This window comes from Diadema setosum, chromosome 11 (genome assembly GCF_964275005.1).
Source record: "Diadema setosum chromosome 11, eeDiaSeto1, whole genome shotgun sequence".
Classification (NCBI taxonomy): Eukaryota; Metazoa; Echinodermata; class Echinoidea; order Diadematoida; family Diadematidae; genus Diadema; species Diadema setosum.
The window spans coordinates 32271781-32290933 of record NC_092695.1 but is presented as its reverse complement, the minus strand read 5'-3'; the positions used below and the strand labels follow the sequence as shown (position 1 = coordinate 32290933).

The 19153-nt window shown below is 38.2% G+C and overlaps 2 protein-coding genes across 2 annotated transcripts in view; both read left to right on the top strand.

Annotated features, from left to right (window-relative positions):
• Positions 1-2761, top strand: part of LOC140235145 (uncharacterized) — a 49001-nt gene extending 46240 nt beyond the window's left edge. Inside the window, exon 4 of the mRNA XM_072315181.1 lies at positions 758-2761. Within this exon, the coding sequence (XP_072171282.1) occupies positions 758-2553 (1796 nt within the window). The 3' untranslated portion in view covers positions 2554-2761. The remainder of the gene's footprint in view (positions 1-757) is intronic.
• A 10773-nt stretch (positions 2762-13534) lies between these two features.
• LOC140235195 (polyprenal reductase-like) lies at positions 13535-17435 on the top strand. The gene is made up of 5 exons (XM_072315228.1): positions 13535-13659; positions 14674-14825; positions 15551-15742; positions 16431-16568; positions 17112-17435. Exons 2-5 carry the CDS (start codon positions 14717-14719, stop codon positions 17360-17362), a joined length of 690 nt encoding a protein of 229 aa, XP_072171329.1. The 5' UTR covers positions 13535-13659; positions 14674-14716; the 3' UTR covers positions 17363-17435.
• Positions 17436-19153: the final 1718 nt, after the last annotated feature.

Below are 19153 nucleotides of genomic sequence, written 5' to 3'. Positions count from 1 at the left end.
GTAGCTGTATTACTGTACAGTCATGACTTTTGCACACACACACACACACACACACACACACAAAATGACAGAAACTTAAAATTTGCATGAAAATCCAGGAGGGAACATCGCTTGATATTCTATCACCACACAATGCTAGCAAAATGTGAGAAGAACAGAATCACAAGTGAAACTTTCAGTGTGTCATGACATTTGGCAATTTATTGATCAGTTTGGACGGGTTTGTGCATATGAGCAAAATATGCGAACTTGACACACTGTCGATATGGCACGTCAAGAGTTAAAGGCAGTTAAAAGATCAATCTAAAAAAATTGGGCCATATGAATAAAGTCAGGAATAGTTAAAGAAGCCATTTCCTTGATTAAAAGAAAAATAATGAAAATACCTCCACATGTACTCTTTAGTGATCTTTTGAGGTAGGTAGTAAATCAGGAGTTCTGTGGAAGCCATTCCATGGCCATACAGGAAGATGGCCATTTCAGGAACACACAATACATTGTATGCCAACTGGACTGATTCTCTGAAAATTAGGTCTTTTCCTCTCTTTTTTTTTTTGGGGGGGGGGGGTAATAAAGGGAGAATGTGTTATTTTCATACTTGTATTTTCCATGTGTATTCAGAACATTTGTGGGAGTAAGAGAAGGTCAAAAATGGAATATTGTCATTATGTATGAGTAATGATTCTATACATGTAGTTTTGTAGGAGACTGTGAAATAAATTCATGCCAATGTTGTGTCTTTTGTTCTCCTATGCAGCAAAGCAGAACAATGTTCCACACAGCAAACACAGCAGCAGTTCTGCATCAGATGAGGAAGACAAGTCCACAGCAAAGTCTGACAAAGGCAGCAGTAGCAGCAAGACCAGCGGTAAACTGCCCAAGGGAAGAGTTCACCCATCCATCAAGACAGCTCATAATGGTGGGCTTCGGACTAGGGCGGTGAAGACTTTGCAGCGGCACACCACTGAGAGGGACTGGCTGCGAGAAAAGTTCCCAAACCGCAGAGAGCTACCATGCAGGGAGGAGGCACGGGCCTTGCGGAAGTGCTACAGCTGTGAGGAGAGTGTTGTGCTGAGCGGGAAGCCCCGGACATCCAAACTACGGTGCCAGTCGGACAGCAGCGTCCAGATTCGCATGGTCAGCAGGAGCAGCAGTGTGGAGGAAGGGGAACAGGGCGGGACCATGTGGGATGGATTCCTGCAGGTCTTCCCTCCTCGATTTTCACCCATGTGCTCAGAGAGGAGTGAGGACGATGTGACGGTTACCGATGTTGGCAGTGTCTTTGGTGATGAGGAGGACGATGCAGAAGATGCCAAGAGCCACTGGTGTGTCATCAACAAGGATGGCTCAATGATCACCTATGACAATGGAAAGCGAACAGTGAATTATCGTGGAGTCAGGAGTAGAAAGAGTCGACCGCACTCGGTGCTGGATTACACAAACAGTTGTGACAGTATACTACCACAGTCCAGGAGATCGCCTAAAAACATCTTCAAGCGATCATCTCTTCTTGTTAGTTCCCAGTCCCTGGATGAGAGGGACTTTGAGTCCCCCGGCTCACCCTTTTGTACGTTTCATAAATTTGGTGCTATGCGAAAGGGTGTTATGTCCCTCTCGCACAATTCAGAAAGTGCAATAGATGGCAAGAACCTTAAGGGCAGTAACCTGAAGGTCTCAGCCTGGGGCAGTGATACCTCAGGATTTGTCAGCAGTAACAGTGTCAATGGAGATTCTTCAGAAGCCACCAAGAAACTCCTCAAGGAGCGGAAGCAGCAAATGAAGCTCAATCTGCGATCAAGTAGTGCCAAAGATAAAAGCTTCAACTCTTTGAACGGTGTCTTCACAAGGTCCCTAGAGCTTTTGAGCAAGTCCGAAGCCAAAACAAGCAAGAAACCAATTGTTGGCTTGAACTTCACAACAGCCAAAGGTGAGGTTTTCAAACCCTTTCGAAACCCAAGCCATTTCTCTGTGTCTGGTTCCGAAAAGGACTTTGAGTCTTCATTGGATTCCGTCTCCTCATCTGATGAAAGCCTCACCACCTACCCGATAAATCCGCTCAGGAGTAAGCCATCCAGCCAGGACTCCTCACCCAAGCTTAAGATGCCCGCAAGGTCTCACTCTCTGAGCACGCTTGAAAAGCTCAAGTCCAGAGACACCAAGATCGCAGAGAGCCCGCTCTCACTCCCACCAAAGCCGTCCTCCCTCAGTCTTTCCCTGAATGAGAGCTGTTCTTTTGAGCCTTACGAGAAGAGTCCTCTGGGCCGTGCAGGAGACGGCCCAAGCAAGCGTCCATCTAGTAACCCTAACCTCAGTACTGTCCACCAGGAGAAGACCACCAGAGTCCATGCGGGGAGTGAAGGCAGAGATGGTGAGGCAAAGCCCAAGGACCCTGATGACGCTTCACTCTATCTCAGATACTACCACGTGTTTAAGGAAGGGGAGCTAACTGACCTGATCGAGAGGAATATTGACAACCTTCACATTGTGAAGAGCTACTATGACCATGCTAACTGGTGTGTTGTGGCTGAGAAGGTAGAGGTGTGGCATATATGATGGAACATGCATTCCACAAACTTTATTTTTGTTCCCATGATGTTTTTTGTAAAGAGATGTCATTTTGACTAAAAGTGGTTATTTTTATCATCAACAAAGCAGATATTACTTTTTTCCCCCAGATGAAGTGCCCTTGTTGAAATATATGTATTCATCCATTCCAATCGTTCAGATGTGTTCATGTGTGAATATATCATATATGTTGTCATTACCAGTATTCCCTTGCATCAATGGAATTGTCATATTGATCGTGGTATTACGGAGTAGTTCTTTTAATTCATTGTGAGATATGTGTGCATCACAGGAGTGACTAGATATATTTCTGGCAGAAATAAAAAATGTCATATCTCACACAATTTAGTCATTAAATGCATGCATTCAGTGATGAAGTTTTACAGTTTTGTCATGAATTTGTCAAAGATAGTTGTCGGTATTTGCACAGCACTGCAAAAGTCTCAAATGTAATAGGTGTTCATTATGCTGGGCTCACAGAGACTTGGCTTTGTGCATTTTGCAGGTGTGTAACAGTCAAAATGGCCGTGGTGAAAAACAGGTGTTTATCTTACAGTGACAACAAAAATTTGAAGGAAATCATCTATTTGCATTCAAAATCAGAAGGCAGGTTAAATTGAAGTATCATGCTCACCACTGCAGTGCCTAGAGTTTGGGTTGCTTACAGACATTGGTATTCCTGTCAGAGGAGTATACACACTACAGATTACCCTTCATAATGAAAGCAACATACTAGTGAGGATGTTGTCAACAAAAATTTGGAAAACAACAGTTGTGTTCCCATGGTGTTGTTAACAAGACAGTCACTTCAGCATTTCCAAATTTTCTCTCACAGCAAAAGTTTTGTCTTGACTCTGCTCTTTATCAAGTATTTGTTCTCATACATCCTCTAAGACTTATGTTTTGTGGGTTCCAATTATTCTTACATATAATCCTCCCAGACTTCTGTTGTGGATTCCTCTTAGTACAAATTCGAAAGACTCCATATCACTTTTATGAAGAAACCTGATGAGAATTCTTATGCAAATTATGTCATGATCAAATGACCAAGGCAGTTATTTCATGTTCCCTGAGCATATCAGTGCAGGTGCCCATTACCATTCAAAGTCTTTGAGCTGCTTTGTACCTGTTCAAATTTGCTCCAACTTTTTTTTTTTCAGCTGATACTGGCAATGCTGTTACTTTAATTCCAACAAAATCTTGCCTAATCCCAACACAATATGCTGTGGCAAAGACATCTTGATGAACAGAGGGATGTTAGGTGTAGCATATAAGTTCAAAACGTAATTACTGAATCAATTTCAGAGGTACTGAGCACACCTGTACCAATGAATTATGTCTGTTTAACCACTGTGGTGCGATAAACTGTGTGAAGGAGACTCATGCTCTAAAGCTACAGATAATCAATGTGTGTATTTTACCTCTAAGTTGCATCGCACTGGAAAGGAAACGCAGTGCAGAATTAGCCCTGTCTCATGTTATACTGTGGTAGGCGTGATTACTTAGAATGAAGAATATTTAATTTTGTCCTGAGTGATATGTGGTAAGTGTGGGATGGTGGTTTTTTTGTGCAATACAGAAAGGTTGAGTGAGTACATGAGCATGTATGCAGTTAAGATAATTCTCTCTTGTATCTTCTCTCTATCTTTCTTTTCTTCAGTTCTTGGCTTTTGCGGCTAGCACTGAGAAATTGCATTTGTACCACTGAACCACAAACTCAAGCTTGCTTAATTAGATTTCAGGCTTGTTAGTAATCGTTAGGCGACACAGCACTCAGTGTTGCAGAAACATTGCATTGATGATAGGGACATAAAAACCATACACCAACAATGTAGGTACATCAGATGACACCAGTATATCGCTGCAAATTGTAGTGCAGCTCAGAAGCGCAAGGTGTTTCAGCTCATCTTACGTCCTTTTTCAGGCATGAAAGTAGTATGTAAACTGATGTGGATATAATATACATTGAAGAGGAATAATTTGAGCTTTAGTTTAGTTTTACAGTCTGAGGTAAATAACAAAAGCAAGAACAAGTAGAAGATTGGAGAGGAAAAAAAGAAGAGGAAAGTGAAGATGTAAAAGAACTTCAAGAAATTTAGTGTAGGATCGACATGAAACGATGTGAACAAGCGACCTCAAACAGGCAAAGCAGGCAGAAGCCTCTAGGCATATTAGTGAAGAAGAGTTAATCCATCCACTGGGAGGGGTAATAATGCAATTTATAAGTTGTTCATGCTGGAGGCTATTTCACTCACGTTCATTCAACTGCTCTCTTAACTTCAAATTGATGTCACTGACACTTAAGAGAAGAAATCTTTGAAAAACCTATATCAATTAATAAGGGAAAATGATGGTCTTTAGTATGAAATATAAATTAGAGTCTGCTGATGAATTATGTAATGTCACATAATATGAATATTTACATCTGCTAACAAATATAAAAAAAAAAAAACCACATTGAATGGAAACTGATAGACAATTGTAAACTAGTGTGGTCTAACTTTGATATAAAACTATGGATGGACTACAGTGAAGCATGAATGCTTATGGCATTGCTTGATCTCATATAGATGTAGACCCATTCTGTTAGCTGTAAACTTCAGAAATAAATGCCAATCCAAACATTAGTGACAGGAAGTGAGGTGAGGGATTGTGAGATGCTTGATCAGAGTTCTCCGGCTTTAAAAGCTCTAGAAATGATATACTGTATAAGCTGTTATTTTCACAAGGGTTTAATTTTCGCGAATTGCAGTTGGATCGCAAATTTAACAACACGCGAAATTGTCTCCATGTGCTTTGTTAATAGAGCATTAACGTAATCGTCGGCGTCGATTCGCGAAAACAACATCTCGCGAAAATGTCTATGACCTCGTCATTCGTGAAAATAACGTCGTATACAGTAATCATTAATGTTATTTCTGCTTTGTATTGTCCTGTAGATTGGCAGATATGGGTGAATAGAAGGTCATTAGAGTAGGAATTTCCATTTCTTCTCACACATTTATTGTTATTAAAGTATTATATGGTTTTGAGGCAAGTAATGTGGTGGAAACACCATAGACAGTATCAGCAAAAAGTTTTGAGCGTAGAATTAGCCAGAATTGTTGTGTCACATACATGGAGTTGTTTACTTTGATATGAATCATCTTGTGTAATAGAAATGAGGGTTCCTGTGCATAAACTTCAGCATGAAACAAGAGACACATTTGCAAGCATTATACAGATCAGTAGTTATTTTCACAGTGTCTTTTAGGCACTACAAAATTCTTTTAAATCTGAATATACTTCATAATAGGATTCTGGAAATTAGTAAAGTCTCCGGCCAGAGTGTAATGGGGCACACAATATACCAAGTATTCACCAGCCCATGCAAGAATTTCTTGGACATTTATTTTGTTGAACGCATGTCATTGTGGTAACAAGCAAGATTAGATACTGCTATTAGATATTTCAACCATTCACACTGCTAGCAAGAAATGGTTGAATCCCTGCACATAATGGTACATACTGTGCAAGAATATTGTAACAGTCTGTATCAAGTAATCATTTCAGAGGACATGTAAAATGAGTGTATAATATCATACTTTCACATTCCAGTACAAATAAGTGATTAGTATGCACTTGTTCAACCTGTGTGATGAACCTTGTCTTATGTAAAACCTATCCAACATTTCTATTTTTACATTCTATGAAATCTTTATCAGTGTTTGAAACTGAATCTGTTTTTTGTGTCCTGAAAAATTGTTATACATGCATATACAGACATATATATATTATATACATTATATATATGTGTGTGTGTGTGCGTGTGTATGTGTGTGTGTGGGTGTGTGTTTGTATGTAAGTGGAATTAGTGCCATGATAATTTTATAGTATGATACACACTGATATTTTTGCAATTGACAGTTGATCAGACATTTTCACAAGTTATTAATTTTGCACCTTGTGGTCTTTTTATTATCATGGTAACTGCAACAAAAAGAAATGACACAAATATTCAGAAGAAAGTGTGGTTTCTCAAACAAACTGTTTTGTTAAAACATTGTTTGAAATGATATCAAATCTCTCGGAAAAAAAGTCCTAGTATTCCAAGGTTTTGAGCAGGGGGCCCAATAGCATGGCAATGGGGGCTGCACTTCTAGTAGTCACTTGATATTGCAACATTCAAGTGGTGTCGTGGGACAGCACGTGCAGGGCAAATATTTGTTTTAATTTTTGTCAAAATTTTTGCACATTGTAATTTTCTCTGGTGTGCTTGACAGTAGGCCTAATTGGAGCATACCTCGTTACGCACATACTTGTGAATCAATGGGCAAAATTTTGCAGAAAACGTCAAAACACATTGTTGTGTATGATAAAAAGACTGTTGTGTTTGATTAAGTACTGGTATTGGAAGGTACATGAGTCATTCTTGTTGTGTACCAAAACATGCTGAATATAGACATAACTCTCCACATGAAATGTCTCTTGTAGATGCAGTGATTTTGTCTCTTGTATTTACCTTCATACTTGTAAATCACTTTCACTTATCACTTGACAAGCGGAAGGGTGTCAGCTCACATTAGTTTTAACAGAGTTAATTTTGTTCTTTGTTTAGCAAGAGCAATGGGCTTTATGTACTGGTCACTGATTTGTTTCCCACAAAATAACTTTGTCTTCACCATGTGTTTGATCCCTGCTTTCTGTAATCACAAAAACACATAGTAGCCACTACAGAATTTCTGTCAAAATAATTGCTCAGCTGTTGTCTGAGTGCCAATCTTAGTCAAACAGAGTGTATCAGTGTAGATTCATGAAGGAACTTTGTGAAGTCCAGATAAAGAATTTCAGCCACCAAACGGGACTGCAATTTGGATGTACTGTATGTCCTCTCATCTGTTAATTTTTGGTCAGTGGTGGGCAAATACGTTAACCTCAAAACTAATATTTGCATTTACTGGTGTGCTGATTCAAATCCTGCAGAAGCCAAACTTGAGACCCTCATGTACAATAGCAAGAGCCTTTTTCTATCCATGGCCCTGAGGGAATTGCAGTAATGGGCAGTGTTTAAAGGTTCTCTGAAAAGCAATGCATGTTGATTTGTGTTGATTTATGCTACCCTCAACATCACTTTTGCTGTGAAATTAATATCTAGAACTATTCCATATATTTTTAACTATTTTCTTCTATTTTTCTTCAGATTACCTGAATACACCCACAAAAAAAAAAATCCTTCCAAACTAATATTCCTGTTGTGACCTCATCTGTCAATCATTGCTTAAGTACTGATGTGTTTAAGAAAAGACATTTAATGCACCTTCCCCTCAACTCAGCATGTCTGCATATTTCTGTGATATTAATGTGACTAACAAAAGACATGGCAAGGGAACTCGCAAGTTATGCTGAGTCGAAGGGGAGGTGCATTCCAATGTCTTTTGTTAAACATATCAGTACTTTAGCAATGATTGACAGATGAGGTAACAACAGGAATATTGGTTTGGAAGTTTTTTTTTTTTATTGTGGGCTTATCCAAGTAATCTGAAGAAAAATAGAGGAAAAATTAGTTAAAAATATATGGAATGTTTCTAGATATTCGTTTCAGCGCAAATGTGATGTTGAGGGTATCATAAATCAACACAAATCAACATGCATTTGTATTTCAGGGAACCATTAAACCTCGCCAGAGTCAGCTTGATAAAAAAATGTCATTCTGTGTTCAGTAAAATATTCTTCCACCCTCCAGTCTTCACAAAATGTGACTGAATGGTATATTACCAATATGTTGTCAGCAGGTTTCTGTATAAGGCAGTTGCAAGTGGGTTTTCAGCCACTCTGCATTCTCCGCTAGCCAAGACACGTAGGGGACGTCTCTGTCGTGCGTCCACAGCGAGACAGTGTGGTAGCCAATTAATTTGAATTGTCTGCTTGGGTTAGCTTGCAAGAGCTGCAGAAATCTTGCAGTATGCGAAGCTCCTTCATAGGCACAGGGCGCAGGATCACTGAGATGGCCAATTAATTCCTGAGCGAGGGAGAGAGGAGGAGGAGGAGGAGATGATATTTGCCTCAGATATAAAAGAGTCCTATTATTTCTGTACTTAAGTTGTCTGGAATGAGAATTACTTGGAACAGCATTCATTCAGGCAATTACAGAGAAACATTAGTGCAATTTCTTGAGGCTGTAATTGCACGCTAGCCCTTGGAGAGAAATCTATCTTCAATTTGTCTACAATTGCATGATGCTCCTCTCTCATTTCAGGTAGAAATTGACTCTTGATGTAAATGAGGCTCTTATAATATCTAAATGCATGAAGCATTCACCCTGCCTTCATTTGCACATTGATATACTATCTAGTTTAGATAGTAATGGCTGTGCGAATGCCAATGTATACTTTCGTCTGAGAATGTGGAAATCTTCTTGTGCAATTGAGAAATGCATGTGTAAACCAGTGTACCTGTTTTATCCATGTGAATGTCTGTATTTATGGGTCTGTCAATGCATAATGCATACTCCAACAGTACTACCAGTGTATAAGATGTTACATGTCATCATTGCTGTAGAATTCAGAGCAAAGCAGATTCCGCTGAGTAAACCCTTATATTATTTTTCTGCAGATTATAATTATTTGTGTTTGATAACAAAACAAGGTATCTACATGGAGAAAGACCTATTGTCTACATGCAAACCTGCTGTGTGATAATGTAGGGTATGTTGGGTAATAATGTGTCTATGTAAGATTATCATACTAAACAAGTTGGCAGTGACATATAGATATTTCACTTTAATTTGGCTACATTTTCCTTGACTACAATTGGAATTTCCCATATTCCCTTATGAAAGGAATTTGACGTTATCACACACAAATCTGTGAGCACATCTATTCCCTGGATGCTGCAATAATTCCACACAAGGGAGAGATCACTTCAAGTTGTGCTGCAATGTGGAGGAAAATTAACATGTCACAATTAGATGCACAAAGAAAATTTCTCCACTTAATTGGTCGTAACAAAGTAGCATACAAGAACATCCTTCTTCATCGTCAGAAATTTGCCCATTCTTGATTATGATGTTGATATTACCAGTCATACCAGACCAAACTGTACAAAACAAAGTTTCTTTCTATTTCCCCAAACCCATATGATAAAGGAAGCAATTAGGGTTTATTGTGTCTCAAAGCCCTATCAATATCCGACTACACGTACCCCCAAAAAGTCTACCAGAAAGTGAAATTTTAAAAGATTTTGCTCAGCAACTGAGACCCTCAAGCTTGTAGGAAGTGATACAATGAAGGAGGATAGAGATATGGTACTGAAGATCATTTGTAAGGTATGGTCACACTATTGAAGGGGTACTGTAAAAGTGAAAATTTTCGTGGTGTTGATATTTTTGCACATTTCGCACAACCAGAAACTACCGTGAAATAGAAGCCACAAATATTTTTGCTTGCTACATGTTCCAGTACTTCATGCCTTGATTCCACGGAATTAAAAACATGTGAAACGCATCTTATCCGGCCGAGTATGAAAAATCACTCGCATGAAAATATCCACTTTTACAGATTTCCACATGATGATTAATCAGTGCTTTGCATTTGAAAACCATCTAGTGCTGATAACACATCATCTCTCTTTATGTTAAAGAATCAAAAGCATGATTAAAAAACAAAGAATACTATAAATGCAGATGTTTTCGCAGTCATTAATTTTCGTGTGTTTCACACTACTTCCGGCTCTAAAACCCGCAGAAATATCTTCACAGTTTTCACTGCACATTTTGAATGGTTTGACAATTGTGCAGGTCAAATTCAAGAACCCGCAAATACATTTTTAATCTGCTCAGCGCGAAAAATTAATCACGCGAAAATATTGACATTTACAGTAATGGAGTTACGGGCCACATAAGTGTAGATTTCTATATCTTATCTGAAGGAAAACATTTCATATGTTGTGCTGATTGTGTTACTTTTGGATGAATTCTGGTTGTTGAAGGGATGTGTATATCATTGTAGCTGTGATTTTGTAGGGGATTTGTTTAGCCATGATTTACTAATATATTCAAATATAAGAATACAGTTTCTTCAAAGAACTCAGTCACAAGATATTTTCTTTAACCTACTTCTACTAAACACATTTCAATATGTGGACTCCCAGACAGTCTTTCCAGCTGTCTTGAACAACTCCTGTGAAGAGAAAAAGACAAAATTGGAATATGTCAGGAAACTTATCTACACTGTATTCATTCGATATTTACTTCTGTGATGTAAAATAGAAAACATCAGGTAATCTTTCACTATCAAATTTGTATGGTTTAGAATCAGACACCAGTCCAAATGGTGTATGCATTTTTTTTTTCTCTCTCTATCCTTTTTGCATGTTTTTTTTTTTTTTTTCTTGCTTGCTTGCTGGGGAAATGCTACATGTGCTATAGAAAGAAAAAGAAGTGAATATTTCTATTTTCAGTCTGACTAGCAGATATGTTGATAAGACCTTAATCAATTTTCTAAGGAGTGGATGGTCTTTCAGCGTGTGTGACATTCCGAAACCAATCAGTACTTTGCCATAAAATCATGAGCCAGTCATCGTGAGATGTATTTTTTTTTTTTAGGTTCCTATGGCATAAAGTGGAGGAGAGCAGTATTGTAAAAGTAAGAAACAGAAGTTCCTTTGTGCTCCATGCCTATTGCTATGTATCTATCAGTGCCATGATAGATTGTTTCCCATGCCACATCCTCTCATTACTGAAAAGTCACATACAGTGTATTATATTTTGGATGAGTAAAGTCTCCTGTCAGTGTGTGTACACATGTTTCTGAACATATATAGCTCTTGTATGAGATGTTTTCTCACCAACGGAATCATGCACTCTTTGTTTGCTGTCGTGAAATTAGTGCCAAGTGAGTGACTAAAGTTCTTCAAAGGGATGTTAAAATCATTACACAGTTTGTATGTGCACATCGTTAAAGCAAGGACTGAGTTCCTTGCAAGAGCCAATGGGTCTTTTCACACCTTGTATGCACAAAAGTCCCGCTTCGTGCAAATCTAGGCAAGATGATGTTTTCTTATCTCAAGAACAGGAATGGTAATTCTTAGAGTAGGAGTAGAATGATCAGTCACTGAAAATTCATAATTTTATGAAGTTAAATTCAGCTTAAATTTGATAGCCTGCTTCAAAATCTAGTGATACATTTCAATGCAAATCCTTGATGTAACAAACTGGAGTGGCTTCCCTACAAAATGATAGCTGAATAAATCAGTACAAATGTCTTCTGAGCATGGGTATATCAAAGTACTCAGCAGTGGCTGATATGAGAGTAAAAAAAAAAAAGACTAATGTTTCTTTGGTAACTTTGAGTGTGCTCATATCAGTTTTAGTCAAGTGGAATGTAGCATTGACATGGGAGGGTAGAGAGGGGCTATTACTGGCGAAGTGTGAAGAATTTAAAGATGCAATCATAAAGTTCCAAAATATTTGATGTATTTCCAGAACTAATTTTGATATCTATTTTGTACACCATTGTGTTTGGTAAATATTCTGCAAGTGCGATGGATTAAATGTTATTTATTCACAATTCTTTCTAGAACTGTCACTTTGTCTTCTTCAATAGCTTGTGTACAAGATTGATGCAGAGCAGCGTGTCTGGTATAATTATGTCAATGAAGTTGAGATGTTGATGTAGCACTGTACATATATATTGTTGGCTGAAAACCAGAAGGGCTTTATCACAATTTTGGGGGGTATGTAGTGAGTTATTCATTGGTATCATGTTGTAGAGCTCGATCTCCTCTACATTATGGTGTCAATCTTAAATTAATTATTTTTATTTTCAGTTAGATATTAAAAATCAAAGCCACAAGGGCTTTATTTTACCCCGTATTTGGAACAATGCTGATAAATCTACCCACTTTTGGCCAAAATTAATTTTTTATTTCATGAAAACTGATTGTTTTGATTTTATTTATGCTCAAATCTTGGAATGCGATAGCGCCCTTTTAGTTCTCAGCTGACAATATGTGACCCGGTTGATGTCCAGGCAATATAGAATGTGGATACTCGCGTAGTGATACTGATGATGATTTTGCTAGATCAGTGAGGATTGTGAGAGCAATGAGCCACGGAAGATGAAAGAGGAGTTCATGGCGATGACAGATAAACTTGCCGAGACAAAATTATGAATATATTATAATGTATATGTAACAGTATTATTGTGTTCTTATGTGTTTTGTAAGTTATGATATACACTACACAAAAGAATACAATATAGGAAGGGGAGATACAGAGACTGTTAGCTGAGGTTCATCTTGCTTGGTTTCTAGATTATTGGTATATACAGACAAAGCGCTACGCTTTTCTTGGTACACGTGCATGCGCGTATGATACGTGTGTGTGTGTGTGTGTGTGGGTGGGTGTGCATGTGTGTGTTATTGAGCTCACATAAATGAGAATCAAATAAAATTTAGAGTTTGACTGCTTTGCCTGTTATATTCAAACAGTGATACCCATCACATATAGGAGTACAAATTACAGTGGCATTGCCTAGCAATTCTCCAACTGTTTGGACACATATCTTCAACAAGGAAAAAAAAATCATACCCTTGCATCAGATTATTCAAGTATTTTTACCCTTAAAAGAATTTATTAAAAATGTGTCCTCTTCTCACCTTCGTCTGAGCACTATGATAGTGGAGGTTCATGGATAGACCTTGGAGGTACATATACTCCTTGGATAGACGCATGAATGAGCTAACTGGAAGAAAGGGGGCGTGTCCAGCCAAAGAAATTCCCAGGGCCTTCGCAGCATGTGTTGTTGGTTACGTTGTGTACAGGGTGATGCGCAATGCATGCATATCGCATGGGGATGCACGGCCGGATGGTCGATCCCAAGGTGTATGTACCACATAGCTCTATCTACGTGACTTATGCAGTTGTGTCGTCGTCATGGATATGTCTGTAATTTCCTGGTTTTGGACAATCACTACAGGCCTTTTCGTACTTGTAGGGTTAGGCCACAGAATTTATAGATTTCTTCCAACTATTGCGAGAGATGCAATCGTATATGGTAAACTACAGGACAAGACCCAGCGCTCGGGTGCGTTGCAACTTTTGCTTGTGCCTAAAAGGTGAGCATAACACAGTCCCATGTATTGGTTTATGCGTACCACGGATTTATGTGTTGCACCGTTGGTTTACATTTAAAACGTTTACCGGGATCGTGGGAAAAGACATTGGATTTGGAGTTATTCAATTTGACTAGGTACTACACAAAACATGAATTTTACAAGCTTAATTGTTCTCATCATCTTAAAGACTGACATGTCCACAGATCTGAGACTATAAATGCGTGGGTGCAACATGAACAGTAAAAATTTACTATAAATTTACCGCCTTGTTCACTCAGAAAAGTGAATAAAAAATTACGAGAGTCTAGGCTAGGCATAGGGTAAGGCCAAAACAACTATAAATTATCAAACCTACTTACAGTTACAGACGCAGTTACCAAAACCTGTACTCGATTTCAATCTCTGCTTACACTTAGACACATTTGTGGGTTTTTACAAGTCTGTAAAGAGACGGACCTTTTTTCATCTTATTTGAATTTGAAATAACTATCGTGCGGGTTAAATTGTTTATTTTCATTCATGCAACAACATGAACAAGTTTCTTAAGTCTGCACAATATCTAAATTTTCTGGGAAATGATATTACAAGAGACTGAGAGAGGTAAGTAATTTGATGTTTGCACCAGCATTCAAGGCCCCCCTTGTAAAAACTTCCTTTGAGTATAAAGATGATTCAGCATTTGTAACAAAAGGAATATGTAACTTTAAAGACAGTAAATGATAATAATAGTGATGAAAGACCTCAAATAATGATAAAATACGAAATTGAGTACATTGCTATAATAATGATATTATCAGTATTGTAATTGTATATTATTATTATTATTATTATTATTATTATTATTATTATTATTATTATTATTATCACTACTACTACTACTACTGCTACTACTACTACTACTACTATTATTATGATTGATCATTCATATTAATCTGGATTATGATCCATGATTGGAACAGGCATCTAATTTCCTCTTTTTTGCATCCACACTATCATTGATTATTTCTGTCACAGGTGGTTCCTTCACTTCTACGTTTTGTCATTCGTCTGGAATGGAATGACCCTGGCTATCACTCTTCGCTTTGTGCTGCAAGGAAATCCTTTCCCAGCGTGGTATATGAGGGCGCTGGAGGCACTTACAAATTATCCCATTTCTACCCCAAGAGGTAAGGGTTTCTTATCAAAGATAATTCATTCAACTTCACCTGAGATATCTCATTGTAGCAAAACCTATTTTCTATAAAACGCACTTATACCACAAAGCAACAAAAGAAAGCATTCTTTTGTTTTGTTTTTATATACTGATTTTGCAGATTCTGTTTTTCATAAATTTGGCAAGTTAAGATTGCCAGTTATGAAAACCAAGTGAAGATCACAAAAGAGCACTGTCATTGTAACCAACAAATTTGCAATTCATTTCTCATTTCCTAATGTGTAACACTGAAATCAAATTAAGGCAACACCATATGAAACTACATTGTATTTGTAAACTCATGCAGTCTTATAAGCAACAGTAAATAAATATTGTCAATAAGATTCCAAGTCCAATTAATATAATTGGCATGTTACATGCTTGACAAAATGTCACATGTATTTGGATGGAAGCATTTTAAATATGCTTCATCAGATTTAAGTTCTGAAATGATATAATGTTAACAAATGCTGATATCAGCAGTATTTTTTTTTTTGCATTGTTATATCGAAATTTGTGTTTTTATTTCAGGAATCATATGTGAAGTTCATATGTCACTTGTCAGGGGTATAGACACTATGACCTGCATTTCGCTTCCAGTGTGTGCCAGAGAAGCTGAAACTTACAATTATTTGACTTGTTTCTCAAGCTACACTCACACACCTAATAACCATTATTTTGTTCCTCACACCTCCACAGTGGATCTACTGAGCATCACCATTGCCATAACGGTGATTGTGGTTCATGCATTCAGGAGGATATTGGAGTGCATGTTTGTCAGCGTGTACTCCAAATCCAACATGCATGTGGCTCACTATCTGGCGGGAATATTCTTCTACTCGCTTCAGGGATTCAGCATCATTGGCGAGGGGCCACAAGTACACAGTGAAGGCAAGTGTGGCCATTGGTTAACTTGGCGTTTTTTGTTTTTTTCCCCCCCTGGCTTTGATAAGAGGAGCTTACTGATTGTACAATTTCCATGATCGTTGTGATTGGCAATACAGAATTATATGCCTGCAGCAAGTCTCCACATTTGAATTCATGTTTCCCATTTAAGTGCTTCAGTATGGGCATATATATCAGATTTCTGATCTGAATTCCTTGCTCTGTTTACAACAAGTTTCTTGATCACTGACTGTTTGTATATCTAACCTGTGCACTCCTTGTTGGAAGATAGTGGATAGATCACCATGATACAATACATCATGTGCTTCTATGCTTTTTGATACATAATAGTTTGCAATGAGCAAAAGAAAGTTAGGATTTTTATGGCAAATGCAATTGAATGAATGGTCATTAGAGTTGAAGGTTGTTCACACTAGTACATCTAGCAACACCATCACTATTTTGTCACTGTTTGTCACGATTAGCTTATATTTGCCATCAAATATTGAGGCTAGCTTGTTGCAAACATGTATCATTGCAAAATAAAGTAGCTACGTACCTTCAAAGCACTTGGCTGTAGCAGATATCCAACAAGTATGCAGTTAGTTAAATTATCCATGCATACTATTCTTGGAAGAGCTGCACATAATTAGGAAGTAATAGGTTGTTATTTCTATGTATACTCTCACAACAGGTGTTCCTCATACTCTGTCTGAAATGATGAAGAACCTTAGAGTGAATCACATCATTGGAGTGTTAGTGTTCCTCTGGGCCAGCTTCCATCATCACAGGGCTCATGAAATCTTTGCCAGCCTCAGGTCTACAGCAAAAGGTAGATGAACTGTGATTGTGATTGTGCTCTGGTGTCGATGTAATTTGTCACACTAATGATTTTTACGCAGGGCCCTTGTCTCTAAACTTCCCCTCTGTACAAGTTTGCAAATGAGAATATTTTTGTGCATCTGCCAATTTTGATTAAATTTTTCCGTGCTGTCTAACATTTCCATAAGGCTAATTCTATATTTGAACTATTTTGTTGGGGCATTTCTCCTTCAAAATCATAGTTGCATGATATATCATCAGCTTCCGAACCAACTTTTCTGATGCATTCGAAAAAGTATTTTCAAATTTTGTGACTTCTTCTAAAAACTGTTGTGCGGGGTCACATGTTCTGACTTTCAAAGTGAAATAGAGTTGTTTCAACCAGTGCATGGTTTTGAAGATTTTTACCGTGTTGACGATGGGCTGATTTTGCTATAACATGTATTTCCCATAGACACCTGCCCGAGTATACTCGGGACTAGTCTTCAACAGGTTAACATTAGCAAGATAAGATACCGGTAACTTGAGTCCACTCCATGAAATTCTTCCTCAGATGTCAACAGGCACATGATACCAAGAGGTGACTGGTTCGAGTACGTCTCCTGCCCCCACTACCTGGCCGAGATCCTCATCTACAGCTCCCTGGGCCTCATCCTGGGCCCCGCCCAACAGACCTGGTGGCTGGTTCTCGCTTTTGTGGTGTCCAACCAGACAGCCGCCTCCCTGGAGGTGCACCGCTGGTACCGTGCCAAGTTTGAGGATTACCCCAAGGACAGGAAGGCCTTTATACCATTCATTCTCTAACACCTCTGGTTTCAGTCCACTCTCCCAGTTAAAAGAATGGTATAGTGTTGGTTGACGTGAAAATTCCGCTTTTAACTTTTTTGCGAGATACTTAGAAACCACTGCATGAAATGTTGAAAAGCATACTATTCTAAGAGGAATTCAAACTTTATTTGATGAAAATCTGTTTTGAAGTGGCTAAGATATCCAAAAACAAAGTAACACAAAGCGATCCTAATAAAAGGTGGGCCCCACCTTTTATTAGGATTGCTTTGTTTTGGATATCTCAGCCATTTCAAAACCAATTTTCATCAAATAAACTTTGAATTCCTCTTAGAATTATATGCTCTTTCATATTTCATAAGAGGTTTCTCATTATCTCAAAAAAATCATCATACAAAGACATTAGAAACCTCAACCCTCATCTCAACCAAAACTGTACCATCCCTTTCAAGATTGTGGCACATCAGTATGCCTTTTACTAGAGTGTAAGTAATCAATGAGAATGGTGCTACATGAGTTTGTGGCTGTGGCCACTGTAAGCCTAATTACAGCCAGTGTTTGAAAATGCCAACAGTGCAATTTGATTGATTCAGTGAAGTAAAGCAGTTTAAATCTATTTTGTGTGTAGTAAGTGATAAGAAGACAACTACCCATTGGTTACTGTTGCTATACCAGTCTCAAGTCACTTGTAGGTTGCGTGTTCACAAACCAGTTTACAAATTTAGCCTGTTAAGAATGTCCTTGTTGTGCATGTATTTGTTTACTCTGCACCAAGTTAAAGATAAGCTTAGAAAAAGAAACCTTTTATTTGATACTAAATCAAATCAAATCCTTTACTTGGTCAATTCAACTTTTCTCAAAACCGGTCCTTTCCTTATGTTCATATATCCTGCTATAATGGGTGAATGTGTGAAACAATAATAAAGGGGAAAATACTTCAGCAAGCTCTTCAAGTATTTTTTTCCCATACTACATTAAATTCTACCTTTCTTTCTTATTTTGCAATTCACCCCATCATAACATAAATGAACTCTCAAAATGAAAGCATGGATGCTCATCTTCGTCACAGTCATCGTCGTCATCATCATCATCTTGATTATCATAGCAGTAGTAGTAGTAGTTGTCGTAGTATCATTATGACTGCTACTTCTGTTTACCATTGCTGCATGTGCAACAAAAGCCCAGCATGAATTATAGTGTTACCGATGATATTGCTTTATTTCAACTCAGAGATTCAAGCTGCACTGGGATTGTATGATTGTCAGTTTTGGCTTTGCTCTATCTGTACCGGCCGCACAGAAACGCTGTTTGTGGGAGGTTTGTTAGCGCTATCAAGTCACTAATAAATCAGCCACTAACAGCATGAGCACCATGACCGCACTGAAAGCGCTGTTAGAGCGCTGTTAGACACGTGCGCTGTTACGGCGCTGTTGGTGAATTTAGCTTTAAGAGTTAGGCAAAATCTACGCTGAGTCACAGTGGTAAACATGTTATCGCGCACTTGTAGCAAGAGTACGCGCACTTGTAACAAAGGTTCGCGCACTCGGTATGAGACGCCTCGACAAGTGTCAATCACTAAAAAAAAGTGTCAAGGAAAAAGTCACCCAGAGCCAACGAGTGCAGAGAAAAGAACGGGGGAAGACGGGAGAAGGGGAAAATACAGCAGTCAATGATCCTGATGTCCTCGATTCCTTGAATGATGATGAAAAAGAAATACTCTCGGTCATACCCCCAGAACAAAATAGGTAGGGTCCTAAGTTTTATTACATCTCCAAATGATGTCCCTATCTACAGTGCTTCACAGAAGTT

Bases quoted from the DNA above. Each gene is read 5' to 3' on its own strand.
- LOC140235195 (XM_072315228.1), top strand. From the start codon at position 14,717: ATGACCCTGGCTATCACTCTTCGCTTTGTGCTGCAAGGAAATCCTTTC. The intron at 14,826-15,550 runs GTAAGGGTTTCT...ACACCTCCACAG, and splicing joins TCCCATTTCTACCCCAAGAG to TGGATCTACTGAGCATCACC. The intron at 16,569-17,111 runs GTAGATGAACTG...ATTCTTCCTCAG, and splicing joins CCTCAGGTCTACAGCAAAAG to ATGTCAACAGGCACATGATA.